The sequence below is a fragment of the Strix aluco genome, chromosome 15 (assembly GCF_031877795.1).
Source record: "Strix aluco isolate bStrAlu1 chromosome 15, bStrAlu1.hap1, whole genome shotgun sequence".
Taxonomy (NCBI): Eukaryota; Metazoa; Chordata; class Aves; order Strigiformes; family Strigidae; genus Strix; species Strix aluco.
In genome coordinates, this window is record NC_133945.1 from 5,612,629 (window position 1) to 5,630,791 (window position 18,163).

Sequence of the window (18,163 nt, forward strand, 5' to 3'; positions counted from 1 at the left end):
TGAGCGTGTGCTTCGCTATTTTGGTGAGCAGAAAGGTTTAGGAAGGAAGACAACTGCCAGAGCAGTTGTGCCATGTAGAGCGGAGACTTTACTCTTCATGACCCTGCTCAGGTCTCCTCCTGCCAATAAGTACTCCCAGTTGGATTTGGGGTTGGGCATTAGTAAGGCAAAGGTAGTAAGACACAGAATTTCCAAATGAAAGCTGCTCAGCATTTGTGTGAGCTGTGGTTTGATATCATCAGTGACCAGTACACTAGAAAAGGAGTCCTTCATGGATTTGTTGGCGTTTTTCTCTTCCTTTTTTGTGAAGCACTGCCATACAGGCACTGTTCCATGAGTCTGGGAAGGAGACTGCATGGATATCAGTTGCTTCCATAATGATCAGATTCTGTAGAGACGTGACAGCTCCCAACAGGCAGCAGAGCGGCGTGAGCAGTAGTCAGTTTTTTCTGGAGTTCATTTCTCCCCTAAGGGCGATACGAGGCTTCAGACTACCTGCGGAAATCTGAAGAGTTGTGTTCAGCTGGTAGCTGCCTTTCGGTCACCGACTACAGCACTTGAAGGAGCTGGCATGTTGAGTTCCTCTGCCCTATGTGTGCAGCTGTTTATTTATTTGAGTTCCTCTTCCATTTCTTTTTAAAGAGAAAAAACGGCGTAAAAGAGGCCCAACTGCACCTCCACCATTACTGCTTCAGGATCCGGAGAAGGCCCGCAAAAGGATCCAAGAGCGAGTAGCTATGTTGCTTGCAGAAGAAGTGGAATTCCCTCCCACCCCTAGTCTTCCCACTAGTAGGATTTTGGAGGATGAATCTGGGAAAGCAACGTGGCTCTTGCCATTGTCCAAAACGAAGGAGTGCTTTTTATGGAATATCAGTGCTCTGACAGGACCTTACGACCTGGAATCATTCTACACTGCTGCATTAACCCCTCCAATTGTACCTTGGAAGCCTGTGCAGGTGGGATGCTCTTTTGTCCTTGCTCTGATATTTGTGTGCCATAATTCACTTGCCCTGTAACCCTTCTGTTTCCTCATTTGGTATTTAAATAAGTGATCCTCTGCTTCTGCATACTCATTGCTCATGCCCTGTTGTCCCCTGGTCTTACACAGTTAAGTTTTATGATCTTGAACTTTCATTTCTCCCTTTTGGAGAGGAGACTGAGGCTCATGTTACAATGATATTCCTTGAGCTTTCAAAATATAAAACTGATGGGAAGAGAGTACTGAGTAAAGGGACCCCATACTGCTCATTTTGCCACTAGTTTGTCCCTGTTTACGGCAGCCTGACTCTTGTTTTCCTTCTTGGCACTTTTCTCTCATCAATTCTAGTATGAGCTTTGCCCGTGTACTGCACTCAGGAAGGATCTGGGAGAAAAGTTTAAACTGAAGACTGATATTTGTCTTGCACAGAGGAGAAGATGGGAGCACCTAAAGTTGTAAAGTCAAGCATTTGCTCTTCAGGCTTTCCTTGTGCATCCCACTGCCTCTTGGTGCATATGAGCTTTGATCCAGTTTTCAGTTCCACTATTTCATTCCAGTTTCCACCTAGATCTTCTGCCTCTTTCAATGCTCTGTATTTTTATAAAAAGTGGCTACAGAAATAGACAAAGCTCTTTTAGTCTCTTATCTTATGACATACTTGCTCTCTGAGAAGAAGGATGTCACTTCTCTTCCTTCCCTCATTCTTTCCTTGAAGAATTATTTGGTGCTGCTGTTCAAAAACTATTGTGCATATATAGGTGCTTTATTTAATGCTTCTTCCCTACTCAAAGACCAGAATTTTTCACGCTTATTGCAGGCTAGGGCTGTAGTGGAGGGACTCCATTCTATGAAGATTTTTGACCTTTCGTTCAAGCCAAAAAGTGCCAGAGAGGTTTAAAAATAAAAAGTAGAAGGGCTGTTAAAATCATGGCAAGAGTGTGTTTTCCCTCTGATTCTTTCCGTTCACAGAAATGGCTAAACCATTTTTACTTAGAAATAAACAAACACAACTATTTTTATTGGGAAACAGAGACCAAACCTGGAAAATATCAGCTCTAAGGTGAAAGTTTGATTTAGTTACATGTAACTGCAAAAGCATTTCAGAACTCAGAACAGAAGCACCTGGAGAGCTTCAGCTGTGACTGTTGCCAGGCGCTCCAGCTATAGTGAAATATTTAGATGTTGGAGTGGGAGCATTTCCACCATCCTTTCTCCCTTCTTGGTAATTGCCTGCACAGACATGCTCCTGGAGAAACCACCTTTTCTGCATTTTCTGTTGTAGTTTCCTTTCTCCTGTTCAGAGCTGTCTTATGTCTGGAGAGTCCTTCAGAAAACTGCAGAGACCTTTTGTCTCAGAAGCCCCCAAACCTGGGGAATGCTCTGTAATCCTTTACTGGATGTTTCACAAGTATGAAGTAGAGACTGCACTCTGAACTCTACACATACATAAAATGAGACCTAATTTATTGTGTCTTTCCTTCCTCCCCTTTTGATTAGAATCATAAACCAGAGAGCCTTCTGCCATCTGTGGAATCTGATCAGCCAAAAGCATCCCAGAAAATTCAGCCTGACCTCAGTTCTCATGAGCCCACTTGCACAGAGGTTGCAGGCCAAACTTCTGATGAATCCAAGTCCGGCTGTGAAGGAGACGGGCAGTTTTTATCTCACAGCCAGAAGGATGTCCAGACCCTGCAGGACCTAGTGGAGTTGGCCAGGGAAGGACTTACCCTTACTCAGTGGAAACTTGATGTTGACAACGTTCAGGCAGCGGAGCAGGCAGGTAAGTTCTGGCAGCTTTGTGAGCCCTGTCCTTGGTCCCTTCAGCTACACAGAGCCAGACTTGGGCTGTGCTAAGTTAGGAGAGCTGTGACAGCACCCACAGAATGTTGTTGCTGATCCAAGAGGTGATACTGTGGGGAGACATTTTTCTGCAGTAAGCTTTAGATACAGTCAAGACAAACATTTCTGAAATGGTTCATAAATCCCAGCATTTAAGAGAACTCCTGGACAGCAGATACTAAATTTTATTTTAAAATTCCCTTAAAGATATCGAAGTATTTTCTGCCAGGAGGGAGCCTGGACATGTTCAACAGCTGGGACAAAATCCTCATCCCTGCTATTTGGACAGTCTTTCTGTTATATGCACTGTCTTTTCAGCTCTTGAGACAATTGGGCGAGAGAGCTGTGCAAGAGGGATGATTTTATGTTGGTACATCAATTACACAAACCTGAAGTTTATCTGCACCTACACAGAGTTGAAAAATTACACCACTTAGAATTCCTCTATGGGCAACTCTAATGTTCCCAGTCATAGCTGCATGTGGTGCACAACTGCACATTTCAAGGTCAGTGGTATCCCTTAAAATGGCCTGGCTGTTCAGCAGAATGTGTTGTGTGTCTCCTGTTCACCTGTGAAAGAGAACATGGTTGCTAAATTCACCTGTCTGCTTTTTCACTTGTGTATAATATTCCTCACTTCCCCTACTAAACTGCAGCAAATGATTCCTGGTCCTGTAAAAGTACTCCTGGGATTTCAGTGGAGGTATAGCTTCCCGGGTGAGGGGAATCATTTCCACGCATAAATGTATATTGTGTGTGTAAATGAGACAGGTGGAGAAAAACTGTGCAGACGCAGATGCACCAGAAGCCATTTCTGAAGACATCAATTCTTTCTCTTGCTCTGCATCCTGTTCTGTGCACTCTGGAGCCTACCACAGGGGTCAGGCTGTGTGAAACTCATTTCACTGGCTGCCTCTGAGCACGAGGGCCCACAGCATTTTGTCTAAGTTGAAATGCAGATCCCAGATACATTCTGCCTGTCTGCTAGGATGAGACTGTGGCATGTCCCATCCCACTCTGTGTCATAGTTTTCTCCCACTGGGGGAGAACTGAGACGTGAAAGCAGAGAAGCACGCCCCACTCCACAGTTCCAGGATGATTTTGGCACACAATGGGTCTGCAGTAAATTGGTACTGGGGTACCCACAGCCTGTCACAGCCTGAGCCAAACCTTCCAGTAAAGGCCCGAGGGAGAGGCTGAGCCTTCATCTCAGTCAGGCTGGTTATAGCAGCTGTCTCGGGGAGCTGTCAGGAGTTCTTACATCACTGTGTCTCACAGAGAAGTTGTATGTGATTTGTGATGTGCATTTTCTTCTTTGAGGAAAAGAACTGACTTCCAGTGATACTCCACATAGTGGCTTTGTACCCCCATCCAAAGAGAAGGGCCTTCCGACGAGCAGCTGTAAAAGAGTAAGGACAACCCATTTTTTCCACTTTTTTTTAAATTTATCACTGTAAAAAAGAAGCTAATGCATTTGTGCAATTCGTAGAAGTATGGAATATTTCCCATTCCTTTCCATAGAAACAAAGAGGTGCTTAAGGTTCACAGTCATGCAGGAATCATCATGGGCACAGGTGAGATCAGCACATGAGGTGGTATTTCATTGATGTCCAGTGGTGGATTTTTCAGTACTTGTCCTACCTGATGAGAGAGAGATGATTTAAAATAACGGGTAACATAAGGCCAATTTGTCCATAGTTTATATAAAGAGAACCAGGTTAAAGAGTTATGTTACAGCACTAGGAGTATTTGGGGGTAGGAACTAGGGATGCAGCTGCACCACATTAGGCAGTACTCTGCTTTAATGCCGAGGCTATCCAAGAGAAAACTGTCTGCAGCCCAGGAGAGACAGAGCTGCTTGGTGCTTCCTGCAGGCTCACACACCCAGCTACTTCGAGTGGTGCTGGATGGAGCTGTTCCTCCTCTGACACCTTCCTCTCCACACCGTGCTTTGCAGTGGAAGAGAGAATTCTTGCAAGGACTGGCTGACTTGCACTAAATTCTCTCATCTGGCATAAAAGCCTGGTCAATGATGTGGAATGCGGTGAGGGAAGATGAGCACTTTTTTTGCTGCTAATGTGAGCTTTTAAAAGATTTAGTATAGAAAATACTCAATTGTGGGAACACATATCAGAGGATCTAGCTTGAAAATCTGTGCTCTCGATGGTGACTGGGTGGAGAATACAGACGAGTAAGTCACAGATGACCTTTGTATCAAGCCACTAGTGTTCTGTAGATCACATCTTCCCCCAGATGCACCAGTGGATATATAATCCTCTATGGATGTATAATCACTTTTCTTCAATTGAAGTGCGTATTAAAAAAAACCCTAACTGATCTTCTTAGCAGGGTCATCCACTTTATCTGGTGAAACTTACTATCTTTGTTTGATAATAAATAATCATGCTATGAAAGCTGGTAGCTTCTGATGCCAGATAAATTTTGATGCCTTGAGAAAGCACTTTCATATTGTGCTAATAGAATTAAGAGACTTCTAAAGGGAGACAATTCTGTGAGGTGGGAATCTACTAAACTTAAGCATCCCAGCTACTTGTTACAGAAACTCTAGATATTCTTCGGGGGTATTAAAAAAAAAAGAAATCCTTAGCAGGAAAAACACGTTGTTTTATAAGCTTCTGAGTCTATTAAACCAGAGGCCTTTAGCAATACAGAAACTGTCCTGATGCTGTTGTTGAAACTCGGTTACTACCAGCAAAACCAGTATGATCAGTTTTTCAGATTTAGTTTGATTCCACGATAGTTTTCCTGAGCAAATAGAGCGTTGCTGAAGAGTTGGATTGCCAGTGGGAGAGATTTGTGCTTTATATGAGCACAGAGTGTAACCATGCAGAGCAAATACATCCATTGCATGGGTAACACATCCCTCACCCATGCTTTAGACGCTTGTCACATCTGTGGAGTCCAGCCTAGCCGGCCTCCTCGGTAGGAGAGAGTGTTCTGGTATGTTCTCCGACAGGAGCACATGCCCACTCGGAGCTGTCTTCAGACCAGTCTGTTTGCTTTGCACAGAGAATGGTGCAGCCAGGAGGTTTCTAGCCTTACTTAATTTCCCCATTCCTGATTCATAATTTTAGCATCAGCAGGAAAGCTGTTCTGGGCTTGCTGCCTGGAACGTAGCATCAGGAGTCTGTGTTTGCTGGCTTCCTGAGGTACTGTCTTGCAGGTATCCTACCTGCCAAGAATAAGAAAGCAAGAAACATCAGATTAGTTTTCAGACTGAGCTTCCTGTCTTCCCCTTGGAGATCAGTCCACACCACTGCCACGACATGCAGTCTTCTCTAGCCCACCTATGAAGGCCTGGAAGGAGTGTTCTGGTGGGTGCTGCTGTTTTGGTGCTAATTAGTGTTGGCTGCCTGCAAACACATGCTGGAGCAAGTAGAAAGGTTGGGTTTCCACGGTCCGCTGCTAATGTAGAAACCTAAAGAGCGATGTTGTTCCAGGTGGGTCTGCATCTCGTGCAGATGTTCACTGAAATAAAACTTGCAGTTCCTCAACTCTGCAGTAGGTTTGAAAAGCACAAGGTCAGTGATTAGTGTGTTAACTATAAACTGGTTCCAACTTACACCGGTTCCAGCTTACAGTCAGACAGCCTCTCAACCATGAGCTGAGGGTATTTCACACTTCTCTGAAGCACTGGCCACCTCCAGAGCTACAACACTTGCCTGGAGGGATCCGAGTCTTTAGAAGATTGCCTGGGGTGGGTTTGTACTGGGAGCAGCTCCAGAGCAGAAGCAGAAGCAGAAGCATCATTGCTGTCTTTGGCACCATGCCCCAGCCCTGACCTTACCATCACCAGTGACCAGTCACAGGTAGCTCAGTCAACAAGCCCTGCCCAAAATTTCAGCAAGGGGTTCTAGAACAATAATAGAAATTATGTTTCTTTTTTATAACTGCGTGGAATTTTCAAAAGGGGTTTCAGTAACAAGCGCAGAAGTTCATTTGAGCTAGACACCTATATCAGTTTTATTCTATGTGGGCCCCTTGTTGCAGAGCTGTTCTTCTCAGCTGTCTTCGCGAGACAGTGAATGGGAGAAGAAAGGCTCATTACCCCATCCCTGAGTCATTCTCTTTCCTCTAATTATAGTGAACTGAGTTCAAGTCCGTCAAAGTGGAAATTACAGTTTCCTAAAAATGTGGTGGAAGGCAGTAGATCAAGAGACCAACTATAGGCAGTGGCTAGACCACATCAGGAAATGGTGTGGTGAAGATCTGAGGGTGATAATGTGCTGTAATATGAGGCAGAACAAGTACAGTAGAACACAACTGCTCTTTCTTCACAATTGCCAGACTGTGAAAAAGAAGAGGAAAACAAAGACAGAAATGTCTGTTAGACTTGTCTGCTTATTTGTCATATGAAAGACATGAAGTTGGTAATGCTGATGGCTGTCTTCAGGAGGCAAAGGCAGTGTATCCAGACTGGGGCCCATGGTACAACAATGCTGATAAACTGGGTTGTTCCCTTCTTATTTTTCAGGGGAATGTTGGACAGCTGTAACGTAACTTCTGTCTTTGTGTTCCTTCTGTGTTCTAGTCCTCTCTCAGGTTGCTGGCTGAAGATTTCAGTGCAATGGTCAACAACCCCCACTTAAGTGATGTCCAGTTCCAGGTGGACTGTGGGGAAGTCCTTTATGCCCACATGTTTGTGTTGTACGCACGGTGTCCACAGGCCGTTCAGGTTGTAAGTACTGCTGACTCACTTTCCTTCTCTGCTTCAGGAAAGCCCAGACTGCCCACCCCTACAGTTAATGCAACAGAATCAGCGCAGAGCACTGCTGGGCCTAATGGCAAGTGCCTCTGCACCTGCACTGGTTTTTCCAGAAAACAGAATCCTGACAAGGTGGTGGAAAACGTGGTACTTTATCTGGGTGGACTGTGGGGAGGCAAGGATTCTTCCTTGCATTCTGCCCATGAGCAATGGAGGAAGCTTCCTGAGTGCTTTTTGCCCTGGAATATTTGTACCTGTGCAAGTGCAGACTGCCTTGTCCATCTTGGTGTGTTCTGCCTGTCACCCAGGCTGGGAAGCTTGAGTATGGAGTAGCAAGATTCTGGGAAGTACTTGAAAATAACCTCCACAGAAGTTTTGTCACTCTCAGAGTTGCTTTGGGGGTAGCTGCACTGAACTGTGCTATTTACAAGGCTAGTGAAGTAGTTCATATATTCCCAGAAGCATTTTGGGTTGAATAATTCCCAGCCTGTTCCTATGCAGCCTCCTGTCGGGACAGTGAAAGGCTCCGAGCCTAACATTTGAACTCTACTCTTTCACAGAGCTGCCACCAGTCCATACAGCCAGCTTCCTAATGAAAGGAGCTTTCTTTAAAGCTGTCTTTTTGGAAAGTTTAGTTTTATCCTCATGCCTGTTGGCAGTAGTTTCCACCCAAGGTGACTCAGACCATTTCTGAGGGGTCCACGAAAGTTCAGGGAGGGGAAGCAAGTTCATACAGCAGTCTTAATATGAATTTTTTAAGGAATCTTCACAACTTTTAGCAAATATGCATGTGCCCACAAATCAAAGGACTTTAAAAACTATTGGGTTAGCCATGTTCTCTTATTATTTCCCTGCAGCTCTGGCTTCAGCATTCCCATCCACTGTGTGGGTAGAGATGTGGAATTGGCCCTATGCTGTATTTTTGATGCCTGCAGAGGGTGGTTTTCCTATAAGTTCCCACCTGCAGAGCAGCATTTCATGTTTATTTTCTGTATAGGTGCGGGAGTGCTCCTCTTTGTTGAAGATTTTGGGTAACAAGGAGACAGGAATTAATCAGAGATGACTTCAGAGCTCGTGTTTTCTGTTGCATGGCATCCCCTAACTTTGGAGAGTTTCAGATAGCACAGTACGTGATTTGGCTGGAAAGGAAGTGAGACCTCACTTAACTGGAGATACATTTTCACCAAAACCTGAGATCAAGTTGGGCCCACACAGATAACGGTCCAGTTCAGTGTAGTGGTATTTTGTATGGTGTCTCTTTTCCTGTGAGGCACCAGAGTTTTGGCAGTGCATCAAGGGTAGGTAAATTCGAAACAGATCAGAGGAAGCTCGCTTGTAGAGAGGTGTAGAAAACTGTGGAAATTGTGTTCTGGAAGTAATTTGATTCCAAAACTAACTGGAGAACTCTAAGACCACCTTTTATATGTGTGATTAAAACAAGTAATTAAACTTTATCGAAGCTAACAGCTGTAGGGTCAGGAAGGAAATGGCCTGTTCTGTATGAAGCTCTGCATAACTGGTCATCTCAGCTTCCCTCTGAGGCATCAGGTCCCGGTCCCAGGGTAGGACTTGGCGAATGAAAGGAGTAAGCTGATAGGAGCAAGAGCATTGGTGTTGCTGTTCCTTTACTAGCAAACAGACTTTGTTTGCTTTCTTCTTTCTCCAGGTTCACAGCCAAGGGTTCTTAGTGGAAGAGGATGGGAACGCGCAGACGCGCCGGGTGCTGCTGAGTGACGTGACAGGAGAGGCAGTGTGTGCGTTCCTGCGATACCTTTATGCTGCTGATGCTGACATCCCTGCTGGGGTGCTGCCCCAGGTCGGGGCTCTGGCTGCCAGGTTTGTCTCGTGAGCATGTTTTGGATCCCCTCATGCTTTCAGCCCCGCAGGCCACAACTTGATATCTTCTGTTGCAGTTTTAGTGGCTTACAAATTCCATAGTCCTCTGCTTTCATCTTAAATGAAACTTGCACATAAGAACATCCTACTCTCATTTTTTCCATGAGTCTCTCTTCAGGTCATATCTGTGTGAGATATTCTATGTTCAGTATATGCTTAGCAGAGTTTTGCCGAGAGTTTTGTCTCAGGATGTTTATTGGCAGCTGATGTTGATGATGATGAGCGTATCTTCTATACGTGATCCTCAAAGCGTTGCACTAGTGGTGTGTTTAATCTGAACAACACTTTGCAGAATGTATTGGATGCTTAGAACTCTAATGCGTTGTGTCAGCCGTGCTCTCGGTCGTGATCCCAGGCGTGTGCTAAGTAAAGTGCTTGAAGTAGGAGCAGTTGCTGAGATGCGGGGGGAAAATGGTTCGATCTTGCCAAAATGAATGTACTGTCACTCCAGAAAGCCATGAAGCTTGCACATGACAGACATTATCCAGCCCCAGCCATGCCACGGGGCTCTCACCAGTGCAAATGGCAAAGGGGTTTTAGTGTAGTCATATGGCTGTTTAGTCTTGAACATAAAAAAGGAAGAGCGAGCCTCATGCTTTTGTGTGGGTGACACCTGGAAAAGGGAATTCCAAATTTTAGGAGTATACTGGATCTTGGACATCTTAGGAGACCAGCATCCTCATGCAAATTCTTACACAAGGCTCACAAGAGTGAGCAGCCAAATAGTGAAGAAATACTGGAGGAGGAAAATACTAACATTACTATTATATTCTTGCAGGTTTGGTGTGAGGGAACTGATGGCAAAGTGTGAAAACAACACTGGAGAGAGTCAGGTGTCTTCTGGAGTGGATTCAGAAGATGATCTTATCTCTGTGAGGGATGACAAAGATTGTGAGGACAGAGCTGAGAACTTCCAAGACCTCTTGAAGTCAGTGTGGGTGGGTGAAGATGAGGAAGAAGTAGCTATGCTGAACCCTGAATGCCAGAAGGAAGATGACGATGGGGTGGGGGAACAGGAGCTGGAGGAAATCTATGAGTTTGCGGCAACTCAGAGAAGGATGGTTCAAGGTGAAACAGAGGTGAGCGAGGGAACAGACTGCAGCATCTGCAGTGATACTGAAGCAGCACAAGGTACAAACCAGCAAACTGAGGAAGAAGAGGTAAAGAGATCTGAATCTGCTTCAATAAGCAACAGCTTCAAAGATTTGAGGGATGACAATGATGTGGAAAGATCTAAATGTGACTTGTCTGCACAAGAAGAGAAAATGCAGAATATAAATAGGTGCAAGAGCACGGATGATCCACAGACCACTTTTGTGCCTCACCACAGTGAACCTCAAAAATGGGACGTAGCATCCCATGGTGCCACCGCTAATGAAGGAGAGACTGTTAGGAGATGTGAAGGTGTGAAGGATTCCGAGTCATCTCGGGTCTTACATGACGAGGCAGATCACTGTGGAAAACAGTTTCCTAGCTTCCACAGTGATACTGATGTAAATGAAAGTTATGAACGCTTGTTTTCTGCAACTCAAGGAGATTACTGTGAGCCTCCCCCAATGAAAGAAGTTATCAAAGAATCAGGAAAGGCCCCTAGTGAAAAACATGTTGATGTTAATGATTCAGTTCCGTACAGCAAGTCACAAAAAGACCTCTCTCCATGTAGGAATGGTTTTTATGGGAGTCCTCCTCCCAAACCTCATGTGCTCCTTTTTCCTGCTGTTGGCTCTTCACCTGCATCTCCAAAATCAGAGAGAAACTTTGCCAGAGAACATGTGTCAACACCAAAGCAAAACAAAATGGAAAAGTCATTCCCATCTGATGAAATACACTTTCAGAAGGCCAACAAGCTGGATACTGCATCAAGAAATGAGAACAGAATTTCTTCAACAGAGTTTCCCCACATTGCTTTAAACAAGCATACATCACTGGTCGTCAGAACTGAGGATGCTGCAGCTCAGAGGAACAAGGAGGGTGATGTTATTGTTCTATCTTCTGATGATGAAATGGAGTTACAAGACAAGAAGTTGCCAGAGTCAGGGTCTGCTCTGAAGAAAGGGGAAATCCCTGGGCAACTGATGTGTACAGACATAGAACAGGGTCCTGAGATACCAACACCTGAACATAACTCAGCAGTCACTGAAACAGAGCAGAGATCAACCCAAGTCTCACTTGGCATTACAGATACAGTGCATATAAGTAATGATGTAAAAATGTCTGCAGAATTGCCTCTCAGCAGACAAACAAATGCTTATACAGAGACCAAACGGAGTCCAAACCTGAGCCCTGAAAAAAGGCTCAGTCATGAAATGTCTTCAGGTACAGACAGCTCCTGGCTAGTGCCAGACACACCGGCTCTGAGAAGTTTCTCAACACAGACTCAGGTCACAAGTATTAATTCTTTAAAGAGTCCAGGATCTAAACTCAGCCCAAAGAACTTAGCAACAGATAATAGTAACCATGAAATGACTGGAAATTTAACAGAAGTTCATCAAACGACATTGTCAGACAAACATTTGCCTATGGAGAACTCAGTCAGTGAAAGGAGCCCACCCAGCAGCCCAGCAGCAGAATCATTTTCCAAGAACTCCCCACTGGTTTTTCCTGTGGATCCAGTTCTCCTCTCCCCTGGCCACACCAACATAAAAAGCAAATGTGCCAAGATCTCATTTTTATCCAAATCTGTGCCTCCATGCCATGAACAATCAATGGAGGATAGAAGAAATATCAGTGTGATTGAAGTAGAGGACAGTGAAAAGGAAATAAGTCTGCCTTCTTTGAGTAGTAGTGTCTTGCTTTGTGACGAGCCCCCAATCCCCGTTGATGACTGCTGGCATGTTGAATATCTGTCACCAGTCAGAGGTAGCAGCCAGGACTCCAGCCAGGTCAGCCGTGCAAAGACCAGCACGGCCAGCAGCGCCAGACCTGGCTCTTGGCATGACCAGTGGGAGAGCCCAATCCACGCGCAGGAAATTAAGGGCAGTACCCCTCTTCGAGGAAGTCCTGTTGGCAGAAGAACAACTTTGCTGTGTCTTGAAAAGAGTCCTATTGAGGCATGTTCATCAGTGGGCCATAGACCGAGTTACCTGAACTCCAAAATCTGGGATGACTGGAATGGAGAAGAGGAAGCTGAATCTCCGGAGATACTTCCTCTGTCTCAGAGGTTGCCAGCTGTTGCAGGTGCCTTTCAGACAGATCCTGTAAAGACTCCCGGTGAGATCTTGTATTGATACTAGCTTTATTGCATGAGGTTAAATTGGTTTTGTTTTAAGTGGTCATCTCACCTGTGGTTCACTCGATACATTGAAAGGGTCTTTTGGCCTTTTGATCTGAAGTAGTTGTTGGGGCCAGGCACAAAGAAGGTACAGTCATCTGATGTGGGAAAGAGCATATCTAAATGTGGGATTCCTGGAGCATAGCCTCTTATATTTCATTCACACTGGTTCTTTGATAGTGATGGTACTCCTTGCAGAAGCTCCGGGTAACCTGGAGGGAAAAAAACCTAACCAAAACAGAACACAAAACAGCCTTCAGCTTGCATGCTGGTGGGTATTTGTTCCCTGTAGTAGTGGGTGCTCTTACAGTCCTGCTTTTCACACATTCATGAAGCGATGCATGTGCTAACGTACTCGAGGACATCAAGTGAGCAACACGGTGGTGCAGGCACAGGGTTTCCTTGTGTTGATGCTGGCTGAGGGATGGCCTCTCCCTGCCCGTGCCTGGGTGTCACGCGTGTTTTCCTGCAAAGCTCTGCTGGCGCACTGCTGTCTTGTGCTGCCTTCTGTGTACTAGTTCTGGGCCCTTGCTACAGACCTCTGCGTACCTGGCACGTATCCATGCGTGGTTCCTTCCATCCAAGACCAGTAACTGATCTCAGAGTATCTAATTAAATATATTATTAATTGTGCCATACTAAGTGATTAGTTTAACAGGTGTTTAGAGACTGACTGTCCTTCACAGTATCAGTAAATTGGTATCATTAAATCAGTATCTAACTCAGGACCCCAGAAGCTTGACTTGCTCAGTTTCTTCTTCAAGTCCCTATTATGGAATCTCCTTCCCAGGAGAACCACCACTTTACAGAATTCAGTAAACACGGGGTTTTTTTAACTGCCCTGTAAACATTGCCTGTTCTAACAAAGCCCTGAATGGGCTTCATATTCAGACGTGACATATGTCTTAATTTAAGCTGTTTTCTGATTTAAAGTCAATAAAAAACAAGTATCCCAGGTTAGGGAAAAAAAAAAGTGTTGACTGTTCTGTCCAGATCAGGAAAAAAAAAAGTGTTGACTGTTGTGTCCAATATGAAGCTGAGTAATAATTAAAACAGCTTGTAGGAAAGTAGTGTTACTTGAACAATTATTATATAATATTAGAATATCTGCCACTAAAAGGGGAAGATACCCCTTTTTAAGTCCTTTCTATACTAATTCTGATCATGGTCATTTCATTCTGCTGCAGAACCTTCCTGTCAGGAGAACGACAAGCCTCCCAGCACTCCAGTGACACCAATGCCAGCTTACTCCATCATGGAGACGCCACAGCTGAAGAAGGAGTTGAGCAGGTTAGCATTACCTCCACGAGTACGTCTCTTTCTGAGCAGAAACTTGCTGGCAGGTAGTGTGTAAGAAAGCTCCTGGGCTGAAAGTGAAACCATGGTGAAGCTCTAGTCAGTATTTTCTGAGGTCATGTCCCACTTTTCCAGCTGACCACTGGACTTCCTGGCCTGAGCCTCTTCCTGAGCTGTGACAGTGGAAGGTGCAGCATTATTGAAATCTAAGCTCCCACGTTTCTCTTTCAGATTTGGAGTTCGTGCTCTCCCAAAACGCCAGATGGTGTTGAAGCTGAAGGAGATATTCCAGTATACTCATCAGGACATGGACTCTGACTTTGAGGATGAAATCCCGTCTTCCCAGCCTCCCCTGCAGAAGTCCCCGGCCAAACGCTCTAGGCAGTCAAAGGCAAAGGGGCCTGCAGGTGGAAAGCGTGCCAGTGCCTCCAGGGCTGCGGGCAGAAAGAAGCAGGTTGCTACGGCTTCTTCAGTGCTCCCTGTGGGGAGGGCTGATGATGACCTTGTTGGATCCCGTGAAGCGGGCTGTGCAGCACCCAAGGAGGGAACTGAAATGACACATCCCCCAGAAGGAGCCAAAGAGCAGAAGAGGTCATCTGCATCTCCAGAGAGATGGTCTCTGGCAGCTGATGGCGAGGAACCAATGCTCTTGGCATCTCAGGAGTCTGCAGTTTCTTCAGTGGATGGAAGCGACATCTCTTTTGGTTCACAGAGGTAGGGCAACAAAATACTAAACAAAACAGCCACTGGTGCAGGACAGAGATGAGCTAGGAATGTGGCAAACAGGTGAGTGTTCATGTGGCCTACAGTGGCCCTGCCACCTCCTTAGGTGTCATTTGAAGGTCAACACTCTCCTACAAAAGAAACAGGCTTTGTTTTTTTAGTCTAATTCCCAGTGAGCTGTTCTCAGAACACAGAAGCACTTGTGGCTGCATGAGGGCAAGGCCCAAATCTGGCATGTCTGGTCTCTGTGAGTTAGAGCGACAAGGAGCACTTGGTGTGAACCAAGAACCTGCAGCTAGAGCAGGAGAGGATGGCCCAGCCCTGCTCGGCAGAGGCTGCCACAGTGTGGTCAGCAGCAAGGAATGCCAGGCAGCTCCGGGGCTGGGTGAGCAGGGCCAGCGCTGTCATGGCTGGATGGGGAGGTTTGCAGAACATGTGCCGTGTTCTGCCTCGCTCATTTTGTGGGTGCTGGTATTGGAGAGTCTGTGACACTACAGAAGGTAGTCACAGGGTTGGTCTCCAGGGATTTGGGGAGCTCTGGTCCTGTGCTTCATGGCCTGTTCTTTCTTGATCTCTGGTCTACTTAATCTTGCTTTTAGTTCTTTCATGAATGGATTTGAAGCCTGTGCTTTTGCATCTGAGGAGGAGGAAGAGGAGCTTCCAGCATCTCAGGCAGCAGCTCGAGAAGAAGATAAGCTGGAGGCAGTAAGGTGCTACATCCGTTCGAACACAGCCCTCTACAACAAAATTCTCTTTTATGAGCCAATTGAGCTGGCTGAGCTGCACACAGAGCTGAAACAGAACGGCATTAAAATTTCCAAGGCAAAGCTGCTGGACTTTTTAGATGCTCACTGCATCACATTTACCACTGCCAGAGCCCGCAAAGAGAAGGAACAGAAAAGAAAGGGGAACAAAAAACAGAGAAGACGATACAGAATGAAGCCCACTCCTCCATCCTGAAAATTTTGTACATGGAGGCCTTCCTGATAAGCTGGAAACCCGGTTCCAGGCTGGTGCTAGCAGCGGTGCTGTGATCGGTGGGTGCACTGCTCCTCCTTGCGGCCTCTGTCCAGATGACACGCTGGAGAATGGGTCTGAACTGAGCTCCCGGTCCCAGCCCTCTGCTCCGAATTGCACAAACTCCTTTGTCGCTGTCCTGCCTTCAGCACGCAGGTCATCTGGAGCCTCTTTTTTCTCCCTGTTTTCCTCCTGTGCCTTTTCTTTTCTTTCCATTTTTCTAATAGGTTTTAGGTCCCCAACTTTTCTTCGTGTTGGTGCTTCTAAAGGCAAGTGTGTCCCCCCAGTGACACTTGCCAAGATCTTTCCCCTGGCCTTGGGCTGTGAAATGCTTCACCCTTCAAGGTTCAGTATTCAGCAGAATAACCCACCTGCAAGAAACCAGTCCCCTTTCCCCTGTGTAAAGCACTGAGTGTTTAGACCCCAGTGATTTCTGTCTTCGTTTCTCCAGCATACCGTTTGCCCTGCTGATTGTTAAGGCAGGGAGCACTGTGGAAACACAATGCCTTTCTTCTGTCCCTGGTTCGATTTGCAATCTCTGGTAAAACTCCTTAATCTGTGTCTCTTAAATGGCTGCAAAATGGTGGATGTGTTTTTGTAGTGTATTTGTGACGTCTCCCAAAAGTGCCCTCTGACACCAGACATCATGTGAAAGCCCTTTAGATGCGAACATTCAGTTCTGTATGTTCACTTGCATGCTGGATCTGTGTTAAAGATACCGTCTGCTCCGTTTTCTGAGCAACATTTTACCTTGTCAGTGTAGCTTGAGCATGTCCTCAACTGAGATGTTTTTAAAGCAGTATTATAGTGACCACTGGATCTCTTCAGCACTTCTTATAACCTGATCTAAACCCACTTCTCTGATCAGTCTCATTTCCAAACTGGACTGATCTCAGGCTGCAAACTGTCTGGGACTCTTGGGGAGGTCTTGGACTCTAAATTGACATCTTTTATGTATTTACTTTCACAACATCTTCTGACTTTTGTCTGTTGTGGCAGTTCTGAGTCTGCAGAGAGTCTCACTCGACACAACACTTCAAAAAAAGAAGCCGGATTTCTAAATGTATTTATATATTTGGAACATACAAATATTTTTTCTATTTTTGATACAGTATATCCCCAGTCTTATTTGATTTATATTCTATATAATAAACAACTTGTAAGGTACTAATGACAAACTCTAAGTAATGTCTTATGACAGACTTGGGGAGGGGTTCTACGTGGCAACGCTGGGTCTAATCGAGAGCAGTAGAGTCTGCAGTCTGTGCCTGTACTGGCTGGAACCCCAAGCAGAGACCTGGAGAAAGAGGAGTTGTCAGGGGCGCCCGGCAGCAAGGAGAGGTGCAATGGGAGAGGTCACCTGGCAGCGGCTGGTGAAATGGCTGCCTGGAGAGAAATGAGCTGCCCGGCGCCTCTCTGTGCAGCCCAGAGGTGAGGGAGACTGGGGGGAAGGTGTTGGGGTCTGCAGGGAGGGTCCAGTCTGGCCTTGGAGGGGAGGGCTGCTGGTGGAGGGGAAATGGAGCGACTGCCAAATGAACCTCCTCTGTCAGGTGTCTGTGGTATGTATAATGGTGGGAGGACCTCCTAGCAAAGCCTTCTGCCACGTCTGGTGAATTTTCACAAATTTGGGATAGTTTTCTTCCCTGGCAGTCATATCATTTCTCCTCCCCTACCTTCTTGTGCAAGAGCTGCCAGGAGGTGGCTTTGTTATGTGAAAAGGACAAGGCTTGCCTTAAGTGGCATTCTAGGAAACGTTGTTCTCAGTGTACCGTGTATTTCTCTCTCAAATACACACTTCATAAACAGAAAAAGCTTCAGTCCTACTTACCAGTCTTCATATGGGAAAATAAATAAGATTTTAAGATAAATAAGATCCCAGCTTTTTTCTGTTTTTAGGTAAGACTTATAGTTATGATCAAAGATTTTGCAATCAATTATTACTTCTCAAGCTTCAGCGAATGCAGCGTCACAGTTCAGTGGGTATAAATTACTATCGTTCAAATAGCATTGCGTCATAAAAAACTGTTCAGCATGTTACAAGAAAAATCTGAATTTTAGTCACTGAAAGTGTCTCCATCTCCTTTGTCATCCTTAAACCCTGCAACTGGGCAGTCTTTGCCTAATGCAGAAAGATGGTTTTAAATATCACATCTGTGCTGTCAGGGTTTGGAGGTGATCGCTTTGCAGAGGCTTGCCTCAGTGATTCCTTGTCACTGAAGCTAACAAAATGTCTTCTGTAATTCTGAAACTTTTCTCAGATGATGAGAAAAGGATTTAAAATCTTTTACAGCCTTCAAGACCACAAGGACATATCCGACATACACTGCAAATTATCTGAAAGCAATTACTCATTCACCTGCTTCATTAATCTGTAAGCAAAGCGTGCCTCCCCAAGCTGACACTGGTGGTGCCATCT

General features: G+C 45.4%; 1 protein-coding gene across 6 annotated transcripts in view; it reads left to right on the top strand.

Annotated features, from left to right (window-relative positions):
* SLX4 (SLX4 structure-specific endonuclease subunit) overlaps nt 1-17,618 on the top strand; it is a 33,631-nt gene extending 16,013 nt beyond the window's left edge. For 4 of the 6 annotated variants that reach the window (XM_074841174.1, XM_074841170.1, XM_074841171.1 and 1 more), the window contains 9 exons: nt 643-956; nt 2,477-2,759; nt 4,139-4,227; nt 7,371-7,517; nt 9,211-9,380; nt 10,219-12,650; nt 13,899-14,001; nt 14,239-14,721; nt 15,330-17,618. In XM_074841174.1, coding sequence (XP_074697275.1) covers nt 643-956; nt 2,477-2,759; nt 4,139-4,227; nt 7,371-7,517; nt 9,211-9,380; nt 10,219-12,650; nt 13,899-14,001; nt 14,239-14,721; nt 15,330-15,690 — 4,382 coding nt within the window. In that variant the 3' untranslated portion in view covers nt 15,691-17,618. The remainder of the gene's footprint in view (nt 1-642; nt 957-2,476; nt 2,760-4,138; nt 4,228-7,370; nt 7,518-9,210; nt 9,381-10,218; nt 12,651-13,898; nt 14,002-14,238; nt 14,722-15,329) is intronic. The other 2 variants (XM_074841173.1, XM_074841172.1) reach the window with 2 other exon arrangements.
* Nucleotides 17,619-18,163: the final 545 nt, after the last annotated feature.